This window comes from Diadema antillarum, unplaced genomic scaffold (genome assembly GCF_040938485.1).
Source record: "Diadema antillarum isolate AM-2024a unplaced genomic scaffold, OU_Dant_1.0 seq00001218_RagTag, whole genome shotgun sequence".
Taxonomy (NCBI): Eukaryota; Metazoa; Echinodermata; class Echinoidea; order Diadematoida; family Diadematidae; genus Diadema; species Diadema antillarum.
In genome coordinates, this window is record NW_027272010.1 from 247446 (window position 1) to 272248 (window position 24803).

Consider the following 24803-nt stretch of genomic DNA (forward strand, 5'->3'; position numbering starts at 1 on the left):
CTCCCCATCAGTTTTTTTTTTTTTTTGTGTGTGTGTGTGATTTCCCAAATGTTGATTCCATCAAATATGCGTAGACGAGATATCTCAATTTCAACCTAAAAAAGGCAAAAGCTCCATCGGAAGGGAAGGGTGGAGATAACACTGGCCCACGCATTCTCCCTGCTCGCCCGCTCCCCCTCCCCCCCCCCTTCCGCCATGCATATAGAAGTAGACTATGGCTATATCCAGATCGCTTTATTTCAATTCTAAAAACGCAAAAGCTCCGCGAGCGGGAGGGGGAATCCCCCGTCCCCCTAAACTCTACCTCAATAGACTTTATACATACACACAGATGGTGCACATTCGGAATAAGAGCTGAATTCCGTGATTTTATCACTTCGATGAAAAAGTATTGCACCAAAAATTTGCACATCGCTGAATTTCAGGTCTGAAAACACAAAATCATCGTCGTGTGGAGGGGATATGCCCCTATCTACACCCTCTTGTGCATGCTTTTTCTGTTTGATTGCTGAACAGACAGTGTTCATGATATTCAGTGTAAGAATGATTAATACAAGAAGATTATCTAAATGATACCATTTACACAAGTGGGACTGTTTCAACTCGTTAAAAAAACCCCGCAAAAACATGCATCAAATTGCACCATTTGCAACATCAAAATGCAAAAAGTTCTCACCGTGTGAGGGGGGACACCCCCTCCCACACCCTCCCCTCCCCCTTCGCTCGCTCCGCTCGCTCGGGTTCAGTCGCGTTCATGATATTCAGTGAAAAGAATTAATACAAGAAGCGTATTTAAATGATAGCATTTTATGGGCAAATAAATTGTTAAATAATAATCTACATCAAAATATACTGCAACCTTAAACAAGTGGGACTGTTTCAACTCGTTAAAACACGGAAAAACATGCATCAAATTGCACCATTTGCAACATCAAAATGCAAAAAGTTCTCACCGTGAGAGGGGGGACACCCCCCTCCCACACCCTCCCCTCCCCCTTCGCTCGCTCCGCTCGCTCGGGTTCAGTCGCGTTCATGATATTCAGTGAAAATAATTAATACAAGAAGCGTATTTAAATGATAACATCTTATAGGCAAATTGTTAAATGATAATCTACATCAAAATATACTGCTACCTTAAACAAGTGGGACTGTTTCACGCCGATAAAACGCGCAAAAACATGCATCAAATTGCACCATTTGCAACATCAAAATGCAAAAAGTTCTCACCGTGGGAGGGGGGACACCCCCTCCCAAACCCTCCCCTCCCCTCTCGCTCGCTCCGCTCGCTCGGGTTCAGTCGCGTTCATGATATTCAGTGAAAAGAATTAATACAAGAAGTGTATTTAAATCATACCATTTTATAGGTAAATTGTTCAATAATAATCTACATCAAAATAAACTGCTACCTTAAACAAGTGGGACTGTTTCACGTCGATAAAACGCGCAAAAACATGCATCAAACTGCACCATTTACAACATCAAAATGCAAAAAGTTCTTACCGTGTCCCATCCCCTCCCACACCCTCCCCCCCCCCCCCCTCGCTCGCTCCGCTCGCTCGGGCTCGGTCGCTTCGCTCACTCGCAGACTAACCGCCCCCCCCCCAGATGAAATCCTGGCTACGCCGTTGACTTTGTATGAGATGAATACTGTAGATAAATACATGCAGTTATCCTTGCATAAGGCCCCGTTCACATAGAAGTATTCGGTATTCGGTATTCGGTATTCGGGCACCGAGTACACCATCACCCGCACCGTCAACTCACCATCCCATGCAGTGAGGATTTCTTCCTCCTACATCCCAGGACCCAGCAAATCTTATAAACAATTTCTAAACTGCATCAGAATGTCAGTCTACATGCTTATTTTTGCTAAAGGGCAAATCCAGACCAAAATTGTCATTATTTTCATAAACGAGGGACGGTATACGCTGCAAGAAAATCGAACAAGCTCGATTCCCACTTTGCTATACTTTTCACAGCTATTCGGTACTTTCGAATAGTGCCCTCTTATGTGAACCGGTGTGAGGAAATCCTATCGTTCGATTCAAGCGATTCGCGTGCCCTCGAAAACGAGTCCCGAATACCCAAATAGTATACTTCTATGTGAACGCAGCCTAACCCTTACGAAAAGGTCCTGTGGTACTCCTGTGGTAATTACCACAGGGCGATACCACAGGAAAGTACCACAGGACAGTACCACAGGAAAGTACCACAGGACAGTACCACAGGAATTGTCCTGTGGTATTTTGGGACGTACCACAGGACAGTACCACAGGAATTCCTGTGGTATTTTGGGACGTACCACAGGGCAGTACCACAAGAAAGTACCACAAGACCGGTACCACAGGACAGTACCACAGGAATTTCTGTGGTATTTTGGGACGTACCACAGGGCAGTACCACAGGACTAGTACCACAGAACAGTACCACAGGAACTGTCCTGTGGTATTTTGGGACAGTACCACAGGACAGTACCACAGGTCGATCATTACCACACAGCGTTACCACAGGGCAGTACCACACAGCATTACCATGGTACCACCGGAGAGTACCACACAGGATAGATTAAAAAAAAAAAAATCTGGGAGAATTTTAGCCACATATCAAGGCATATTCCTGATATTTGAGTAATGGATTTCAGGACAAACATGGCCCTACTTAATAACCTGTCCTACTCCTAAACCTCGAACGAGAGTCTAATGGCCAAGTGTCATTCTAGTCCTATAATAGATCTATATAGTCATATCCTATTCCTAGGTAGCCATCAACCGTATCAGTATATATGGCCGTCTATCCGTACAAAGCATCAAGGCATGGTTACTCACTAGATTATACTTTATTATCAAGATATGAAATTACACTTTCATAACAATATCTATGATATTGGGAATAACATAACATACTTAGACAATTTTTCATAAAGTTCAAAGTAAGTCCCATCATTAATACTTTGACTTTGTAAGTCATTTATGTATTTTCTAAAATCTAGAGTGCTTTTTATGAATATTCATGAGCTATGTAAAAATTTGTACCACAGGAGTACTACAGGAGTCCTTATGAAATTTCTCATGCTTTACATCAGCACTTTCACTAAATAGGCAATACTCTAGGAGTATAGGACAGGTTAAGTAATGGCAAATCAATTGCTATAATTCACAGCATAACTCATCTATCAATTAATTGAGGAATATCAATATGTGCTTTTTTGTTTATATTTTTGTTATTTCAGTTGGTTCTGCCTTACAATATTCCTATGTGGTACTCCTGTGTGATACTGCTGTTTGATATTCTCCTGATGTGATAGTCCTCTTGCTGGTATAAAATGTTAAGAAAAAAAAAGAATATCATGTATTTTTCTGCGGTACTTCCTTTTGTATAATAAAAATGTGTGGTATTGTCGTGTGGTATTGGTATGGGGCACGACTGTGTGATATTACGCATTTAATTTGCTGTGTGGTACTTCTGTGTGGAATAGTACTACATGATCTTCCTGTGGGATTTTGGGACACATACCACAGGAATATCACAGGATTAGTTCCTGTGGTACTGTCCTGTGGTACGTCCCAAATTTCCACAGGACAATTCGTGTGGTACTGTCCTGTGGTACGTCCCAAAATACCACAGGACAATTCGTGTGGTACTGTCCTGTGGTACGTCCCAAAATACCACAGGACAATTCGTGTGGTATACTGTCGTGTGGTACTATCCTGTGGTACTTTCCCGTGGTACTGTCCTGTGGTACTGCCCTGTGGTACTGTCCTGTGGTACGTCCCAAAATACCACAGGACAAGTCGTGTGGTACTGTCCTGAGGTATGACTGCCCTGTGGTACTGTCCTGTGGTACGTCCCAAAATACCACAGGACAATTCCTGTGGTATGTCCCAAAATATCACAGGACAAGTCGTGTGGCACTGTTCTGTGGTACTATCCTGTGGTACTTTCCTGTGGTACTGCCCTGTGGTACGTCCCAAAATACCACAGGACAAGTCGTGTGGTACTGTCCTGTGGTACTATCCTGTGGTACTGTTCTGTGGTACTGCCCTGTGGCACTGTCCTGTGGTACGTCCCAAAATACCACAGGACAAGTCGTGTGGTACTATCCTGTTTTACTGCCCTGCGGTACTGTCCTGTGGTACTGCCCTGTGGTACTGTCCTGTGGTACGTCCCAAAATACCACAGGACTATTCCTGTGGTACAACAGCTGAAGGAGATTTGAGTTAAAAGTGACAATGACAACGGATGTGGCAGAGCGAGTGTTATTGACCTTTTTGTAAATGCGGTGTACATCGCTGATTCCCTGATCCCGTAATTCTTGATGAATTGAGTCGTCTGATAAATCAACTGGAACGCGCTTTATTTCTCCCTTATGTGGTGGTCATAGAGACTGAAGTGTTGCAGAAGTTGGTTGTCGCTAAAAAAGAATGGACTTGTTTTGAGTTGGCGCATTTAATGACGAACGATTTAGGGTGGCGTTGTACTTGTACGACGTGTCGTGCTATATATGCGGTTGATTTCTCTTGCTACTTGAATAGGGTTGGATTGAGTTATGTTTTTGTCAACTCCGGGTATTGTAACAAAAAGTGAGATTGACGGTCATGAAGGGGTGTGGAATTCATCTTCGTTGTCTTCGAGTGATATATATAGGGTCTTTTCGGGATCGTTTTTTTTTTCTTTTGACAGGAGTGAACATATAGTGTCATTGGGGTCAGGGTCAAGTTCCGTTTCAGTGTCCTCCATATTTTGATAGATTTGATTGAACCGAACTTATGTCTTGTAGTGATTGTATGGGAGTGCTGAAAACACAACAAAACAAGAAAATGAGAAAAAGGGGACTGTACAGGTGCACTGGAGAGGACCATACCACAGGCACAGATTGGTCCTAATTCACTGATGAAAGGATTAGGGATCAAGTGCGAGGAAGAAAACGTGGAGGCTAAACAGAGGTCGTCGGCTTGTGAGAGGTGCTGAAAACGGATTGTTATTGCTGAGGGAAGAAAAGGATTCCCGCAAAGTTTCAGAGGAACTTGCAGTGAGTATTTGGGCTAATCTCCGTGCTAAGGAATGTGACTGTTCGTTGAAAGAAAGACAGTGTATAAAATATGGAGTATAGAGAAACTGTACAGATCTTAGTGCACCTAACAGTGACCTGTGCAGGCCCGTAGCCAGGATTTTTCAAGGGGGGGGGGGGTGCGGTCACTAAAAAAACGGACCTTCGGTACCAATACCAATGATGACACACACACACACACACATACACACACACACAATTATATATATATATATATATATTCTTTGGACGACCGAACTACAAAAGTTGTAGAAGAATTTGCGCGCGTAGCGCGCCGCAAAATTGAGAATAGTGATTTTCCTGGTGTTGTTTTAACTTTTATTTTTTCTATTGTATACCCGCGTTAGCAGGTTGAGGCCTGAAGCCAGGATTTTTAAAGGAAGGGGGGATTTCGTTAATTAACAAAACGGTCCTTTGATACTGTCCCGGGAGGGGTAGCGACAATTAAAAGGTGGACACCATGCTCATACATGGACTTTCAAAATGGCCCCTAGACGAGTAATGATCATATGATTTTTTCGGGCCTTAAAAACAAGTATTCCTTAAATGTTTCCTGCACCCTAAAGAAGTACTTCATCATGATTGAACAATATACCATTTTCCCAAATTTCGGCCTTTTTGATACCCTTTGATTATATACGCTCGTACATCACACTTTCCATCTAATCCGTGAGAAAAAACGACCCCTATTACGCGTTTTCTTTAGCGAGTATGGTCACGGTGTCCACCTTTCAGTTGGAGTTTTCCATCCCATTGGATGCTGTTTGGAAGATGAAACATTCACTTTACTATACAGTACATCAGCCGTTGGTATGCGAGTTTGTCAAAAACGAAAATAAATAAGAAAATTTTAAAAACAAAATGAATTGTAAATGTGAACCATTTATATTTTGCCTCCTTGTGGTAGGATATTTCCAGCATTTCCGAACTTTCAAATAATCATTTTAGATGTAATAATATTAAAGGTAGTAGATCCGATTCGCAAACATCTCCAATATCAGTCAAATGTTATATTAACCATCATGCTAAGAAGGTTTTCTTTGTGAAATTTGGAGGTCAGTGAAATTCAAAAATTAAACATCCGTTAGCCATTGGAAGAAGTTGAGTGCAAATTCAGACCTCAGGCTTAGTGCTCAGATGTTTTCCTATTTGATTTGATCTGTCTTACTGTGCACACTAAGATACATACTGGAATGGTTATTTCTTATTTATTAAATTATAGTAGCATATATGGTTACTAGCTGTCTCTAGGCATTTTCGAATTTGGGCTGCAAAGAGATCCACTACCTTTAAGTTAGAAGAGAGATAAGTAAATAATGATAAAATAAACAAACAAAAAAGAATGAGTTTCTTTTGTAATACTATCTGACAAACTTTTTACTTTACCATTTTACTTCATAGCTCAGCACTTTCCATTCTCTCTCATACCCTCTTACCCATTACATTTAAATGAAATACAACTAAAATGAGTTTGCGTGCCTGCATAATACTCTTTGGAAATTATAAGTGAGAATGTTCTTAGGTTTTGGCTCACTTTAAAATGAGAACCAATCGAACTGTCACAACATGAAAAAATGTATAAGTAATAATCAACAGTACATTTCCGAATTTGGCCTGCAAAGAAATCCGCTACCTGTAAGTTAGAAAAGAGATTAGTAAATAATGATAAAATAAACAACAAAAAAGAATGAGTTTCTACCGCCGTATCCAGAACAGAGCCTGAAACGGTGCAGGCTCAAGAAATCGTTTGTACTAATACGTCTTGAAGTACTGTGTGATACTGTTGACTCAGACTTCTACAAAGCTGTAAGTGAGAATTTTAACCCAATCCGGCTCATTACCTGTGTTTTTTATGAAAAATATGAATAAAGAATGTAAATTAAATAACGACGCGTCACAATGCAGTCTAACGCTCTCACAATGTTATCATACATAGGGTTTTTCCCTTACTGTTTTTACTCCGGAGCTCTTGCAATATTCAGGCTTTTGTAATACTATCTGACAAACTTTTTACTTTACCATTTTACTTCATAGCTCAGCATTCTCTCTCATACCCTCTTACCCATTACATTTAAATGAAATACAACTAAATTGAGTTTGCGTGCCTGCATAATACTCTTTGGAAATTATAAGTGAGAATGTTCTTAGGTTTTGGCTCACTTCAAAATGAGAACCAATCGAACTGTCACAACATGAGAAAATGTATAACTAATAGAGAACTGGAGTAAGACAGGCCTTTCATTTTGTTTTGTCTCTCCTGATCGTTCGTAAGAAATGCGAATTCATGACCACCTTTTCACAATTTGATTGGAGCATGCATTCATAATGGAAAATAGTTGACATAATAATCTATCCCCAGGCATTATCATGCCAACATGTACTTATATATACATGTACTATATCTTTGTGAGACGTAGATATAAAATGTCTCAGGTTTTCGATTATAGTAATTTCGAGGAAATTTCTTTAATTTTTATCATATATGTAAACTTGAGGCTATTAGATTTTCATCCACTTACCTCTGTTCCTGTGAAAAAATGCAAGTGTCAACCTCAATGTCATCCACGAATCGCACGTACTCGGGCGGCCAGTGGAAAAAAAAAACCACCGGTCACACGCGCCAAGGGCCATGGCATGCAGTGCCAATATAATAATAGCTCGCACAAAATAATTGATACATAACATTTGTGTTTGTGTGCATGGGGACGATCCGATGGTTCATACAACAAAAGGGTTTCGTACAATTACTTTTAACATTGTTAAACGTACTCTTCCACATTTACGTAGCATATAATGTGTCTTTATATTTATTTGGATTGTTATCTTGAGAATTGCTAAAAACCGTTATTATGAAAAAGTGGACCTTTCAGAATTTGGGGGGGGGGGGGGGGTGCGTACGCACCCGACGCACCCCCCCTGGCTACGGGCCTGCCTGTGGGTATGTAGTGAAAACTATGGAAACCAGTGGGAAAAGATATAAAGGGAGCGTTGTAGGTATATACCGCGCTCAACTGGAAACTAGAAGAGAAGAGAGAAAAAAAAAAGACTGCAGAAACTGCAGAAATGGTATGATAATACACACACACAAAAAAAAAAAACCAGCAATGCGGGGTGTGATGGAAAGTTCCCCACCTCAGCCTGCGAAAAAGATATTAATGAAATTAAAAGACTGCTGTAATAATAATAATAATAATAATAATACAATACATTTATAAGGCGCTTAATACCGATGTTTCTAAGCGCACTAGTATACCGGAAAATTAATATCTATACCAGTGTGTATGCTAATACAGTGACGAGTATGCAGAATCGATACAAACAAAGATATGAGGAATAGATCGTGTATTGGTTTGCAGATAATCGATACAAATAAAGATATGAGGAATAAATCGTGTATAAGTATGCAGACAATCAATACAAACAGAAGATATGAGGAATAAATCGTGTACAGGCAGAAGTACCATTACAAATTCAACAAAAATCAAAGTACGCTTAAAGAATATACAGTATGATTATGTAAGCGTAGCAAATTGCTAAGCGGAGGGTAAGTGTGATACAAGGAATGGAAAGGTATCGGGAGAGGAAACACGATGAGATGTATCACTCAGACACCGATGAGTAAATGAAACAGAACCGTGTGTATCACGGAAAACACAACTAAAGAGTAGGGAGAGAGAGAGAGAAAAAAAGAAAAGAAAAACAGCATAGACAGACAAAGGTATTCAGGGGCGCAGGTGCCCCAGAGAAAAACTACTGTAAATTACACAAATTTTATTTATGAATTATCCTAGTATTCATTAATCTAACATTATCTTCTAATTATCCAAAGAGGTACTCATCAAAAACCCGGCTCAGCCTTCACCCGTATCGCTCGCTCGCTTGCACCAGTCTGCAAGAATCTTCAGTCTATTGAAGGAGGCAGACTTAATCAGAAGAAGAAGAAGAAGAAGAAGAAGAAGAAGAGGTCCACGTGAGGAGAGAGGCGGAGAGAGGCGGAGAGGTGAAGAGATACGTCCGCCACCGATGACAGCTAGTGATGTGTGTATGACAGCCAGTTGATGTATGTATCACATTCCTTTATATACCGGCAAAAAAAAAAAAAAAAGTTGTAATGGTCACTAAAATCAAATCACATATATCTTAATCAGGCCTAAAATACCTCTTTGCCATACTAGTTACACAATTTGAAATTGTGAATAACTGAACAATAACGTATAGGCACAACTTATAACACAGAAAGTTTGAACCCAGCATAAATACTTTAGATTTCAATGTCTTTTATCTATTTTTTCAAATTTTGGATTTTCTTATTTGAATATTCATAAATATTCATGAATATCCATGATAAAGAAACCGATGACGGAGACGTAGCGAACCAAATAAAAACATTTTTTAAACGTCGACGACGACGTTACGTTGTTACGTACGTTTACCCAAAAGGCTCCTCACCCATGAGCGTTCCATACAACTGCGCAAAATAGACTTTATGTACAGCATAGACTTTACACGCGATTCCGGCTGACTTCAATGCGGGCTCAGTAGTAGCTCGTTGTTAGCTACACATCCACCCACAGCGCGCGTACAAGGTTAGGTCAATTTTGCATGCTGTCAAAGAGTAGCGCACGCGCTTCTATACTCTTTGCTTGCGATCGCATTGTGTACGTCTCGGTACGTATACACGTATAGCCGGTAGCTAGCTGCCGAGAATCCCGAGATCAAGCCGAGTGTGTAGCGTTTGAAAATGTTAGAGAATCTATTGTAAAGATGGACCAAGTTGATAGGCTGAAGAAAATGTATATACGGCAGATATTAGATAACATATGATCAGAGGAATAGCTGGTTATCTCATGGGGACTTCTTCAGATCACATGTTATGATAGGAACTTTCCTTTGGGTTTGGCTTCGAGTCGTAGGAAACAAGAGGTCATCACTCATCAGATTCTGTATCCGTTCGCACGCCGCGGCAATCCCATTGCTGTGCTAATGCAATATGGTGAAACTAAAGGACTTTCACGTTGTGCTGGACAACAACAAGACAGTCTATTCTGCTGGCGAATTTGTATCCGGACATGTCGCTGTTGACCTGCGAGGGGACATGAAAATGCGAGGAATTCGAATATATATGCGTGGTCTGGCAAAGGTGAGATTGTCTTGACCTATAAATGTTAGAAGTTTAAGAACTAGCAAGGAGGTTCAAGAAAGGCATGGATGGAGTCACAACTGTCGTATTTTCTTTGAAGCCAGGGTGGGGGTGTTTCATGATGTTTCATGAAGTCGAACTTAATTTAAGATTGACTAAAATTATGATATGTCACTGGTTTCCCTGTTCAATTTCATTTAGGCTAACGTTTAAATCATCATCCACTTCAAATTATCAGTAGAGTCTATCTTTACCGGTAAAGTTTACAGAATATCCATTGATATTTATGTTATCTTTATTCTTGTACTACTGGTCTAGAGTCCAGCTAGATCTAGACTAGATGAGAATGTCTAACGCCAACGGTTAGGCCCTAACGTTAGGCCCTACATGAAAAAGGTCTCCAAAATCTTCATTTTTATTTAATAGAATGTTGAGCAACATTGAAGACACACACAGCATACCATAATATTTAGTCAATCTTAAAATAATATAAATTTTAAGTTCAATCTTGTGTGAAATGCCCTCCATGTTCAATGCCGCCACTCGTAAGTATTTGAAGCATGTGGCATCTGCCGCGCAGATAGTCTCATTGCATAATCATCAGCCACTTTCTGAGGAAGATACTTCGATCTAGGATCTATGTCTTTGTGATGGTAATTTTTTTTCGCCATCCCTACTTATAAAAGATAGGTGATAAATAATGGTAGAGACACGGGGATGCGCTCGAATAAAAATTTCACAAAAAATGATGAAAATCAAAAATCAAAATGAAAATTACTTGACTGGCCATGCCCAGCCACTAATCTGATGAGTAATGAGCCCATGATTGGTACAGCCTAGTATTCTTTGACACACTGAAGCCAATAGATAATTCACATCCTCATGGAACCCCTATGTAGAGGAGATCCTAGAGGCTAGAGCATGATCTACATCATGTGACATCATGTTTGAAAGATGCAGCCTGTTATACCTCTTCAAATTCACAGTAAACAGGGCAGCAAAGACTAGTACATGTAAACCTTCACAAAAAGTTTTTGATCTTCATGACCTCTTGCCAAACTAGAATCTAAATTTCAAGCTGGAAATTAGCAGGCGAGTTAAGACGTCCTCATTTTGGACCGCACCAGTTGTTGCGCCCGCACTGAATGGTGAGCAAGTGCAGTTGGTCATGATGTTCAATCAACAGCAGCCAGATTACAAGTGACTAGTGAGCTCACATGCACAGAGATAGTTACATTAATAGGCAAGTCGAAGATAACACGCGCGTTTCGTTTGGGACATTCAGAGACTTTTATGACCTGAAAAATAGTGTTAATGGCATTTGATCATATTGAACTTTATCATGGTGATTGATATCTAGGAGAAGTATAATCATGTAAAAAATTGAGAAAAATGACCTTGACGATTATATTCTAGAAGAGAAAATATGTGCCGTTATGTATGGGACCAGAAAAATGTTTTTTTAAACATTTTTTATTCAACCTCAAAACTCTCTGAAAGTATTTCATTCTACAACTTGCAACTCACTGTGATGAAAGTCACAACACTCAAGATTATCACAGGTAAGTTTCATGTCATTAGGCAAAAAGCTCTAATTACAGGTTCTAATTAAAGACAGACATGATGTCCCCCACTTTGTCCCCCATTCATTTAGTGTGTGGAGAACCATGTTTATGGGTATTTTGCATAATTATTGCGGTAGAATCAGTTGAAACTACTCAAATACTGATCCAGATTGTCAAGGAAACAATATTCCCCAAATATGTGGAGAACCATGTTTATAAATGGGTATTTGCAAAATAATTTTGCAAAATACCCATAAACAAATGTTTGCATAATTATTGAGGTGGAATCAGTTGAAATTACTCAAATACTGATCCAGATTGCCAATGGAACAATATCCTCCAAATATTTACCATCATAATCATATTCAATCATATTCTATATTTTTATGACCAACCCGAGTATGTATGCCCTATTTTTATCAGGAAAGTTACCTCTAAAAAATTGAATAATGTAAAGTGTTTACTTCCATTGATGAAGGACAGTTTGCCATTTAGTTTCAATAAAAAACAACTTGACACAACAAATATTAATCTTAACAGATAAGCAGTACCTGCTGCGTTGAATTTCAGTACGGTAATCAAATAGATGTACAGGGTTGTATGATGTCTGTCTAGCAGTCAGGTCATTGATTTGAGTCACACCTCAGTATGTATACCCATGAATTTTGTTGTGGCTACTATTGAAAACTGAATAAGGACACTTTGTGTATCACTTGCAATAAAAAAACATCATTTTACTTTTTTTGTTGTTGATATCACAACCATTTCAAATTGGATATCCATCAAATTAACTTTGAATTCCTCTAGTCTTAGAATTGTATGCTCTTTAGTAATTCATCTGGTTTCCAGTCATCTCATAAAATATTGAAAACTGAATCCCCATTTTTACAAAACTATACCATCCCTTTAAAGTTGATTTTCATTGTGTATTTTGCCATCTTCCCTTCCCCCTTTCTGAAAATTGTTCAGTCAAGTACAATGTACATGTATTGTTTCAAGTGTCTATAACTCAAAAAGTAGCTACAAAGTTGGGACACTTTCTTCAGGATGATTGACCATTTGTGTACTGAGAGACCTTCCCAGCTAGCTACATGCATTCAAAATGCAATATATATGAGGATGTCCCATACGTAACGCATTGTCCCATACGTAACATTATTTCAATGCCTAATAGAAAATATTTCTTTACGGTTTTTTCTTTTTTTCTATGGTATTTAATTTCTCTAAACAATAAATTAGAACTTTTTAAAAGGGCATTCAGATAACCTTAGCAATTTTAGAAAAAACCTAAAAAAATGACCTCATTTTGTTATGTATGGGACATCTCATGATAGGACACGAGCTAATTTGCATTACCAATTAATCCCTAAATTTTCATACCAAGTTAAACTAGTTGATGAACTTCTTATGTCCACATATTAATCAAATATCATTTGCTTTCCTTTATGAATTTTTATAAATGTCCCATACGTAACGCTGTGTTTTACATTCATGCAAATGAAGCCCTTGAAATTTGCATAAATTTACATAATATCATTTTTTCCTCCATGGAAATCAAAACTTCAACTCATAAGCTTCAAAATGGTACCAAATATGTCAATATTGAGCAAAGATGAAATTTTGCCTTCTAAGGGGACCTTATCTTGGACTTGCCCTAATACTGTCAGTCTTGCCTCCAGACAGCGCTGTGCCATGATTGGTACAGCTCAGTACATGATTCTTATGAGAAATAATGTTGACGCGTGCAAATGAATGAAGTTGCATTACAGCGCATACAAATCATGTGTGTGTACCAATCAAGAACGCGCTGTACCAAACATACACCAAAGAAGGTAAAATAAAAAACATTTTTTTTTTTTGTGCAAATTTGTTATATAATTTTTATATCTTAAATGATATGCATAGAATGTCATTTATATTGACACACAATGTGATACACAAAAGATACACTCAGACTTCATCTATTTTGGAACTAGAACATGAAAACCCTTATTTAGTGTACCAACTTTAGGCACATTACTTGTAATTTAAAGAATTATACTTGAAGATTATTCCATATCAGTTTTATTTGTCAGAATTTAAAGTGGAAAAGGGATAAAACCGGCTTTCCAGGAGGGTACAGTTTTGAACACTTTCACGTGGTACAGCTCTGATTTACACTTTTGCACATAGACAATTTCTGGAAAGGAATGACCTTTGTTTAATGTGCTTTATCATTAAGTGAGATTTCTTTTCATTTAATAGATTTTAAACAAGCAATATGTAGCCAACATTAAGTTAACGTTCAAAATGAATCTTCAGATTGCTCAGCAAGACGATGGCATCAAACCCCGTCATCCACGGCACAGATGCACCTGTGGATTTCTTGTGTACATCAATAGAAAAGTGACAACTATTTGAATAATTACAGCCAGTTGGAACTCCATCTCTTGAAACTCCTTGGAACTATGTAGGAATACACGTGTAGGTATTTTGTTCTTCACAGGCTACTGCTAGCTCTCAGTAGATCTAAGTAATAGGCCATGGGCTAGTGGGGGTCAACGTGCACCCCCTCTGCACTTACAATTGTAACATTCGTTGTTGTTTCCATGTAGCCCTTGGTCTGGAGAGTCAGAAAAGTGATGTTAACAAAAAAAAAGTTGGGTCCCAAGACCTGCCCCGTGACGTTTTGTGACGTCACTTCCGGAACGACCTTTTCGCGAATACGGGGGAATACAACAGCATTTGGGTATTATCCTAATAAAGCCTTTATAAATAATGCCTTTATTTTTCGTTGATAACCAAAGATTTTGGTATTTCTAGATTCCTCAGAAGATGGGAAATATGATGCAAAGCAAAGTTTGGCAATATAAGCCCTCAAGTTTGTCGTCATCGACAACGAAATGGGCAACGATGTCGACCAAATTCAACAAAATTTTACAAAATTTGTGCAATTTTTCAAGTTTCACCCTTTAAGTTTGTATATTTTTGTGAAAAATTTGTTATATGACTTGAAATTTGGTCTGGATATTAAATGAATATCCCTTTTTAAGAAAACAAAAGATTTTGGCCTAATTGTAATCCGATCTTCTTCTGTAGAGGGCAAGTCCAAGATAATGCGCGCGTTACGTACAGTGTATGGGACATTCAGAGACTTTTACGACCTGAAAAATAGTGTTAATGGCCTTTGATCATATTGAACTTTATCATGGTGATTGATATCTAGGAGAAGTATAATCAGGTAAAAAATGGAGAAAAATGACATTCAGAATTATATTCTAGAAGAGAAAATGTGTGCTGTTACGTATGGGACCAGAAAAATGTTTTTTTGAAAAAAAATTTCAACCTCAAAACTCTCTGAAAGTATTTTATTCTACAACTTGTAACTCACTGGGATGAAAGTCACAATACTCAAGATTATCAGAGGTAAGTTTCATGTCATGAGGCAAAAAGCTGTAATTACAGGTTCTAATTAAAGACAGACATGACGTGTTACGTATGGGACAGTTACGTATGGGACTCTTTGTCCCCCATTCTTTAGTGTGTGGAGAACCATGTTTATGGGTATTTTGCATAGTTATTGAAGTAAAATCAGTTGAAACTACTCAAATACTGATCCAGATTGTCAAGGGAACAATATTCCACAAATATTAACCATTCATAATCATATTCAATCGTATTTTCATATTTTTATGACTAACCTGAGTATGCAAGCCCCTTATACCCCATTCGCTTAGTGTATGTGGAGAACCATGTTTATGGGTATTTTGCAAAATGATTTTGCAAAATACCCATTTAAACAAATTTGTGCATAATTATTGAGGTAGAATCAGTTGAAATTACTCAAATACTAATCCAGATTGTCAAGGGAACAATATTCCCCATATATTTACCATCTAATCTTAAATAATATTCTATATTTTTATGACCAACCTGAGTTTGTATGCCCTGTATTTTTATCAGGATAGTTACAACTTATACTAAAAAAATTGAATAGTAAAGTGTTTACTTCCGTAGATGAAGGACAATTTGCCATTCAGTTTCAATAAAAAACAACTTGACACGAGAAATATTAATTTTGATAAATATGCAATACCTGCTGCATGGAACCCCAGTAATTGAGTAGATATACATTGTACATGATGTCTGTCTAGCAATCAGGTCATTGGTACGAGTCACACCTCAGTATGTATACCCATGATTTTTGTCATGGCTACTACTGAAAACTGAATAAGGACAATTTGTTTATCACTTGCAATAAAAAAAAAAAATGATGCAAGAAACACTAATTTGAAGTAACATCTTCATTATCATCACATACATGTGTTATACAATACTGCTAAACGTAGCTAGAGCTCTACATTGTGTGGTGGACAGTACCCAATACACTTGTAGTTGAACTGCAATTTTTCAAACTGCTTGTGTATTCAGTTTCAGTACCCTTTAAATCAGAGGTCTCTACTTAAAGGGACTGCATAGTTCTGGTTCAGATGGTAATTCTGATTTCAACTTTTACAAGATAACTAGCACTTCTTCTATGAAATATTTAAATAGCATACAATTCTAAGAGGAATTCAAAGTTAACATGACAAAAATCCGTTTTGAAATGGCTGAGATATCCAGAAACATGGTGTCCTAATAAAAGGTGGGTCACATTTTTTATTAGGACCATTTCATTTAACTTTGTATTTGTTTGTTTTTTAATATCTCAGCCATTTCAAATTGGATCTCCATCAAATAAACTTTGAATTCCTCTAGTCTTAGAATTGTATACTCTTTAATAATTCATATAATTGGTTTCCAATCATCTCGTAAAATGTTGAAAAGTGAATCCCCATTCCTGCAAAAACTATACCATCCCTTTAATGCTGATTTTCATTTTCTTTTTTTTTTTGCAATCGCCCCCTCCCCCTTTCTAAAAACTGTTCAGTCAAGTACATGTATTGTTTCAAGTGTCTATAACTCAAAAGTAGCTGCAAAGTTGGGATGCTTTCTTCAGGACGATTGACCATTTGTGTACTGAGAGACCCTCCCAGCTAGCTACATGCATTTACATGCAATATGTATGGGGGGATGTCCCATACGTGACATTATTTAATTCCCTAATAAAAAATATTTCTTTTGCTATTTTTTCTTCTTTTTATGGTATTTTACTTCTCTAAACAATAAATTAGAACTTTCCAAATGGGCATTCAAATAACCTTAGAAATTTCAGAGAAAACCTAAAAAAATGATCTCAATTTGTTACGTATGGGACATCTCATGATAGGACACGAGCTAATTGCATAATCATTTGCATAATCCCTAAATTTTTGTACCAAGTTAAACTATTTGATGGACTTCCCATGTCCACATATTAATCAAATATCATTTGTTTTCCTTTGAATAAATATGAATTTTTATAAATGTCCCATACGTAATGCTCTATTTCACATTTATGCAAATGAAGCCCTTGAAATTTGCATAAATTTACATAATATCATTTTTTCCTTCATGGAAATCAAAACTTCAACTCATAAGCTTCAAAATGATACCAAACATGTCAATATTGAGCAAAGATGAAATTTTGCCTTCTGAGGGGACCTTATCTTGGACTTGCCCTAGACATTGGAGTGAGCATGCGCGGTGTCTGGAAATTAGCTTCCGAAATACCTTTGTTTGATGTCCAGTATCAAAAATGAGTTACAACGAATCTTTTTATCATGTAAAGTCACAACCTTAATCAATTTTTACAATCAGCAATCACCTGATTGAATAAAAGTTGCCTTAAAATGAGAAATCAAAAATGACTATGGTTCTTTTTGATGATGATTGGTCACGACATCGAAGATGAAGACGACGTCAAAGACTAGAAATACGACATAGCAGGGATTCATTTACAAATCTCATTTTCAATTGATTGATTTTAGCGATAAATTTAGAGTAAAGGAAATCAAGATAATGAATTTTCAATTCTACTGGCATTTTATTTCTTTGCAATAAACTCAAATCCTGATTAAAGGGGAAATCCAGTCTAAAAATAAGTTAGTCTGATAAAAAGAGAGTAAAATCTTACGAGTTCAATGGTAAGAATTTGACTGTAATCTGATGAAAAATAAGGAAGTTACTATTTTTTGCTAATTTCTGCAAAACATTTCTTGTACAGTGGATAAGAATATCCAAGTGAGTAACCTGACCATGTCATAACCTCACAATTTTCCATTGATCGTGTACAAAAAAATAAAGAAAATTCAATGTTTCAGTCATTGAAGTCTGACAAATGATGTTATTCCTGGTTGCATACAATGTAACTTGGTTATAGTGATGTTAGATATCATGATTTGAGCCTCGAGCATAATTGTGTTTGAATGAAAAACTGGAAATATCAAATTTTATGTACAAACTATATGGCAAGATGTGAGGGGATGACATGCTCACTTTGTCATTTGCATATTCATATTGACCGTTCAAGAACTATTTCCTCAAAAAATAGCAAAACTTCAAATGTCATGTAACTTCCATATTTTTCATGCGATTTCGATCACAATTTTACCATTGAACTCGTAATATTTTACTTTTTCTTATCGGCCTAACTTTTATTTGGACTGGATTTCCCCTTTAGATAAATGCTTAAAACTAGTTTCACAATTAAAACACTTATCTCAACTACGCTGCACTCACTGGCACATTTCTAAATACTGTATCAGGCACGGATAATATTTTGACATGATTTTTCCTCTATTTTCTTCAGAAATTGCATCCACATTGAACTTGTCACCGGAATGACACTATACATGTACATGATGCATAATATAGACAATGGACTTTTGGAGACCTAAATTACTTTAATGTTTGTTTGTTTTTTAACTTGGGAATGCTAACTTGTGGGTTCTTGGCGGTTCTGTGGCATAGTGGGTAAAACTTTCGACTCCCGATCGGAGGACCCGAGTTCGAGTCACGATTCAATCACGATGTACAATTTCTCGATGGTAAGGATTATAATATTAACATCATTTTCATTTTATTTCGAAAATTTGGGAATATGGACTTGCAGGTCATCGACAATGAAGTTGGCATACATGAGGTTGACAAACTTAAAATCCACGCAGTTTTTTGCAAGTTCTCACGCTAAAACATCTAAATATCCATTATTTGTGGTAATATCATTAAATGAAATTAAATCTGGATATTAGATAAATAACCATGTTTAACAAAAAACAAAACAAATAAGGCATTATCTTAATTCAGACGTCTTCTGTAGACATTTAACTTTTAATAAAGTCAATACTTTTGTTAGATCAGCCATGGTGCCTTATGGATGTCCAGAAGCCGAATGATGCTGATTCACTGGGTGCACTTCACGAGTTCAACACCCACGAATCATACAACCCATGAGTCATAGAGCCCGCGAGTTATACAGCCTGTGAGTCCTACAGCCCATGAGTTCGACACCCTTGAATCTCACACCAGGCAAGCCAGGCCCATGAGTTTGACGCGTTATAAACAAGACCCACGAGAAAAACACATTTACGGCCCTGCGATGTGAATATCGAACTCGTGGATCGTTTTTAACTTGTGAGGTTTTTTTTTTTGGGGGGGGGGAGGGGGTTGTTGCTTTAAGTGTCAAACTCGTGGACCTTGTTTGCCTAGTGTCAAACTTGCAGGCCTTGTTTGTATACTGTCGGACTCATGGGCCTTATTTGCCTGCTGTCGAAGTCATGGGCTGTACGACTCGTTTGCTGTATAATTCGTGGATGTCGAACTCGTGGGATGACAACGAATCACTTTGCCGTCCTTTCAAAGTCTGAAATTCTTTTGAGCTCTGAATCGAATTCCAATGTCACCATCATTGTTATTTTATGAGTGTATAGGTTTAGTGAATTCATTTTTGCTCCTGTCACTGCTTCTATGCCAGTATCGGGCTTTGATACATCAGCCATGGTGCCTTTCAGAACGTCCACAAGCTGATGCGGCATCACCTCCCCTGAGGTGAAGTCAACAGAGGTCGCATTAGATCTTCATCCTTCGTCTACCCATGATCTTCATTTTGGTCCGTTGCTAGCTTCCATATTCTTAGTTTGATAATTGCTACGGAGGACATGCTGTTCAGAGACGTCTCTGAGAAGTCAGATCAAAAGTTTTTGCCTTTGTGACATCATTTTACTGCACTTAGACTGTATTGTCAAGAATCGCAGAGCATTCACCTCCAAATTATACTGTTACCATGCAAAGCACAGCAAAACATTTTCAGTTCATCCATCACCTCAGCTGTCCCATTTCCTAATTCAGCCCTTGTATGTACATAATTTCTAGGACTCCACGCATTTACTGGCTGCAATACCACTAGTGCCTTATCGGTAAGGGGAAGGTAAAAACAATGTCGAGGCTGATGAGTCATTTCATGCTGTATTTCCAAAGCTTGGTGAATCTTGAAATGTTAAAGCTGAGATGATGATGAACTGGAACGATTTACCAGTGCCTTGTATGGTAACAGAAGAAGGTGAATGCCCTCCAAACTCTTTACAGTCCAAGTGCAGTGAAATGGCTAATGTCACAAAGGCAAAAAACTCTGATCTGGCTATGATACCGCCCTGCTGAAAGGTTTTAGAGCAGCATGTCCTATGCAATTATCAAACAAGAATATGAAAGCTACAGTAGCAACAAACCCAAACGAAAGACATGGATGGACAAAGGATGAAGATCTAATGCGACCTCTGTGGACCTCAGGGGAGGTGCTGCCGCATCAGCTTGGGGACATGCATCCTGGAAGTCACTGTGGCTGATGAATCGGAGCCGATACTGGTATGGCAACAGTGACATGAGTAAAAATGGATTAATTCAACATATACAAGTACCGCACTCAGAAAATGACCATTATGGACATTGGAATTTGATTTGGTTCAGAACTCATGCGCAAATGAATATCAGACACGGACAGGATTGCGAGATGATTCCGCATCAGCTTGGGGACATCTTGTTAGGCACCATGACCTATGAATCAGAGCCCGATACTGATAGTGACAGTGAAAGTAGTGAAAATGAATTCATTCAACCAATAGAATCACAGAGTTACAATGATAGTGACATTGGAATTTAATTGTAACAGTGTTTATGGGCAAATGAGTGTCAGACTTTGAAAGGATAACTTAGAGCTGGTAAATGACTCCATCAATTTCAAAATATCGGTATTAAACCAGTGGTAATCATTTGAAGCATTTCGATGTTGGACCCTCAATAATTTCATTGGAAGTAAATCATGCTGGAAAAAATACATAATAATTAGCAAATAATTTTTATGAAACATCATATAACCAATTCTACTGTGAACAATGTTACATTTATAAAGTTTCTTTATACTTTCAGATGGAATACGAAAATTTAAAAAGAGGTATCACAAATATAATTGGTTAGTGTTGACTAAGTATGAATGCTAATGATATTTTCAAAGCATAAGTTACGAAACCTGACTAAACAAAAAAATACTCTTGAAAAAAAGGCTATTGGACTTTGAGTATCTAACAGCAACCAACTTTTAGCAAAGAATGAATGTATTATATGCCTCATATGATCTATGAAATCAAACTCTTATTACTGAACTATCATTGTCTAATAACCATTTCAGATATTAATGTCCCATGAATTGGGGAATTGCTTATAATAAACATGCCTTTATAGTCACATAATATGATTTGTCGTAATTATAGAATTATGTTGTCATTATGATCAATAGAAATGGTGACAAAAGAACTGTATAGTTGCCTCCAATTTTAAAATGTTAAAATTTCACTTTTTTCTCTGTATCTTGGAAATTGTTCAAGGTATCTTCATGGAACATAGTGTATGCATCTACTGACTGGCAGTGGTTATCTAGGAAATTTAGGGTTCATGGGGTCAAAGGTCAAAGGTCAAGGGCAATACTTCAAAATCTTATTATTTTCCGTATATTTATGCAATGCCAGCAGGATATTTTTTTTAAAGACTTGATGTATGCATGTCTAACCCAATAGAGATTCTCTGGGATTTTTTTTTTTGCCAAGAAGGTCAAAGGTCAAAAGGTCAAAGATCAAGTGAAAGTGCTGAACTTACTTTTTTCTCCATATCTCAGAAGTGGCTCAAGTTATCTTGAAACTTAGTACATGCTGAATTTATGTATGTTCTGCCTGACAGTGCTTCTCTTATAAATCAAAGGCCAGATGAAAATGATAACAATTTACTGTTCAATACAGAAATTGCGCTTTTTCTCCATACCTTGAAAATTACTCAGTGCATTCATTTTAAATTTAAGCCAAATTTCTCTTAGTTATTTTCTTTTGGATATTTTCTTTAATGCAAATTATAATACTTGAAGTTTCTGATCTTTACAGGGTTCTCGCCAGGAATTTCTTCACGCTTGTCGGCATTTATGCGCGCTGTTCTGGGGGTGGGTACGGGCCTTCGCTAATGCTCAATACAACACAGATAAATCGCCGCTAGAATGCCACTAAATGTGACATTTTCACGGAGATGTAATGAACGTTGTGAGGGGCATATTCTCACAGAAACAATGCAGAAACTCCATACCTTTTGTTAGCGGCAGTTCCTAAATAATAAATGAAAGAGAAGTAGGTGCCGATGGTGGAGGTTCCGATTTCTTTTAGGCCTTTCCTGTTTCACTGTTGCAATAATTAGCCGTCTCTGCATCGCAACAGCGCGCGCCGTGTTGCTTTCTCGCCGTTTGCTCGACCACCTGGTAGGCCTATGGCATGCAGATGCGCGAGAAGCGATCGAGAACTTTCGGGACATCGTTGCACTTTCCTTTCTGGGTATACTGCGGTAGTTTGGCCGTGACATCAAAGAAATATCATACAAAAATGTAATGATGGTCATTATTCCGAAGGTTTGTTTAATCATAAAATGAAACGATTCATTACTGAGTACTTCGAAGGTTTGTAATCGAAAACAACAACAACACCAAAGGTCGGTACTACAGATGAATGTTCAAAATAAAACTGATTTCGCTCGAAGATCAACAAGCATTTTTTCTTTATTATTTTCCGATCAACGAACCTTCAGAAAGGAATCTATCATCTATCATCGTTATTGCTTCAGAATAACAAACCTTCAGAATAAGAAAACACCCTTTTGGGGCCGTTGTTGTATTCCGAAATTATACTGGCAGAACATTCGAAATAACAAAACTGATTTTGTTTGGATATAAACGAATATTTTCTCCTTTATAATTTTTCTATTAACGATCATTCAGAATTAAGAATGTAGAGTATTATTTTGCCATTATTCTTTCGGAGTAACGAACCCTGAGGGTAAGAAAACTGTAACCGTTTTCATTTCTTCTTTATCGTTTTCCGATTAACAATCGTTCAGAATTAAGAATCTAAAGTATTATATCGTTATTCTTTCGCAGTAACGAACCTTCAGAGTAAAAGAAAACTGTAACCGTTTTGGGGCCGTCGTTTTATTCTGAAATTTCACTGACGGAAACGTTCGAAATAACAAAACTGATTTCGTTGTGAAATGAACGGACATTTTTTAAAATCATTTTTCGATTAACGAACCTTCAGAATAAGGAATATAGCATTATTTTTTCATTAATCTGTCGGAGTAACGAACCCTAAGAGTAAGAAAAGTGCAACTGTTTTTGGGCAGTTTTATTCCATATTTCACTGGCAAAACGTTCGAAATGACGCACTGATTTCGTTTTGAAATTTACGGACATTTTTCTTTATTCAATTTTCGGTTAACGAACCTTCAGAATAAAGAATCTATTATTATTTCATCATTACTACTTCTGTCGGAATAGGGCAATTCCATAAATTTGTCAACCAGAGGGTCAATTTTTCAAAATGAAATTATCAGCACAAATTATATATCATTTTGATGAAAATTGTTCAAACTGTTCAAAAATGTAAATTAGAAATGCACTTAACCAAGGTCAAGGTCACAGGAGTGATTTCAATGAAGCCATTAAACAACTGCTCTGGAACCACTTTTATAATCCACTATTTCATTTGATATTTTTTGTGAAAGAAAACAAAACTTTTCAACTCACTACATCATTAAATATGAAGGTAATGAACCACTTTTTCCATATCCATAGGGTAGAGAATGTGAAAGTGACAATTTATGTTGTCTTCTTTACTTTTATTTTATGCATTATTTCAATGTACGTCCGAAACAAAAAAACACTTTTTTTAAAATCTTACATAAAAACTTGAATGTCAGTAAACTGCAAAATCTCAATGCAAAGCAAGTTTTTGTTGCTTTTCAAATGTGTAACTTTAGAATTGTGTAATTATCTCTAATTAATGAAAAAATATGTGTTCGGACGTACACTTTTTTATGTACGTCCGAAACAACTTTTATGTACGTCCGAAACATTTTTCATGTTGACTTCTTACTGTGCTCTGGAACCCATTAAAAACAATTCTATTGAGCTTACATGTTTAAGGAATACATTTCTGTGTCTATTCCTCTTGTATAAATAGGTTTATAATATTTAATAAAATTTTAATTATCATTAAATAAACAAATTCTGTCCATGTACAAGTGTATGTGTGTACACAAACAAGTTAGGCTGAACAGAAAGCGTGGTCTGAGGTTGATACTGTGGAATGTATGAAAACCACCAACAGTAGGGAATGGTCATATATCAACATTCTGATACATTCTTTAGACAATGTGTCTTTACAAGGACAGATATTGATTACTTGCTTACTTACACAGAGCAGAGAAGGTGGCTTGTTGTATGAAATACCCTCCTATTTTGGCCAAGACTGAGTATTCAGCTTTTTATCACCTTGCGTTCACATTGTAATACTACAATGTACTGTTTCCTACCATTTTTGTCAGCTGGTGTTTAAAATCCTAATCCTGTGACTTGAAGTTATCATCTGCATCTTCATGCATTTTGATTACAGATTATATGGACACACAGCCTGCAATTTAGACAACAATAGACATATATTAGTACATCATTGTTACGACCTATGACCTCATAGACATACAATGTTCAATTCACTTCGGTTAGTTCCTAAACCTTTGTCAATTTTCTTGATTACGCTATGATGTATTTATC

The 24803-nt window shown here is 37.3% G+C and overlaps 1 protein-coding gene across 2 annotated transcripts in view; it reads left to right on the plus strand.

The window, feature by feature from the left end:
* Window positions 1-9783: 9783 nt before the first annotated feature.
* LOC139744909 (arrestin domain-containing protein 3-like) overlaps window positions 9784-24803 on the plus strand; it is a 160930-nt gene continuing 145910 nt past the window's right edge. For both annotated transcript variants that reach the window (XM_071655323.1, XM_071655322.1), the window contains exon 1: window positions 9784-10208. In XM_071655323.1, the coding sequence (XP_071511424.1) occupies window positions 10059-10208 (150 nt within the window). In that variant the 5' untranslated portion in view covers window positions 9784-10058. The remainder of the gene's footprint in view (window positions 10209-24803) is intronic.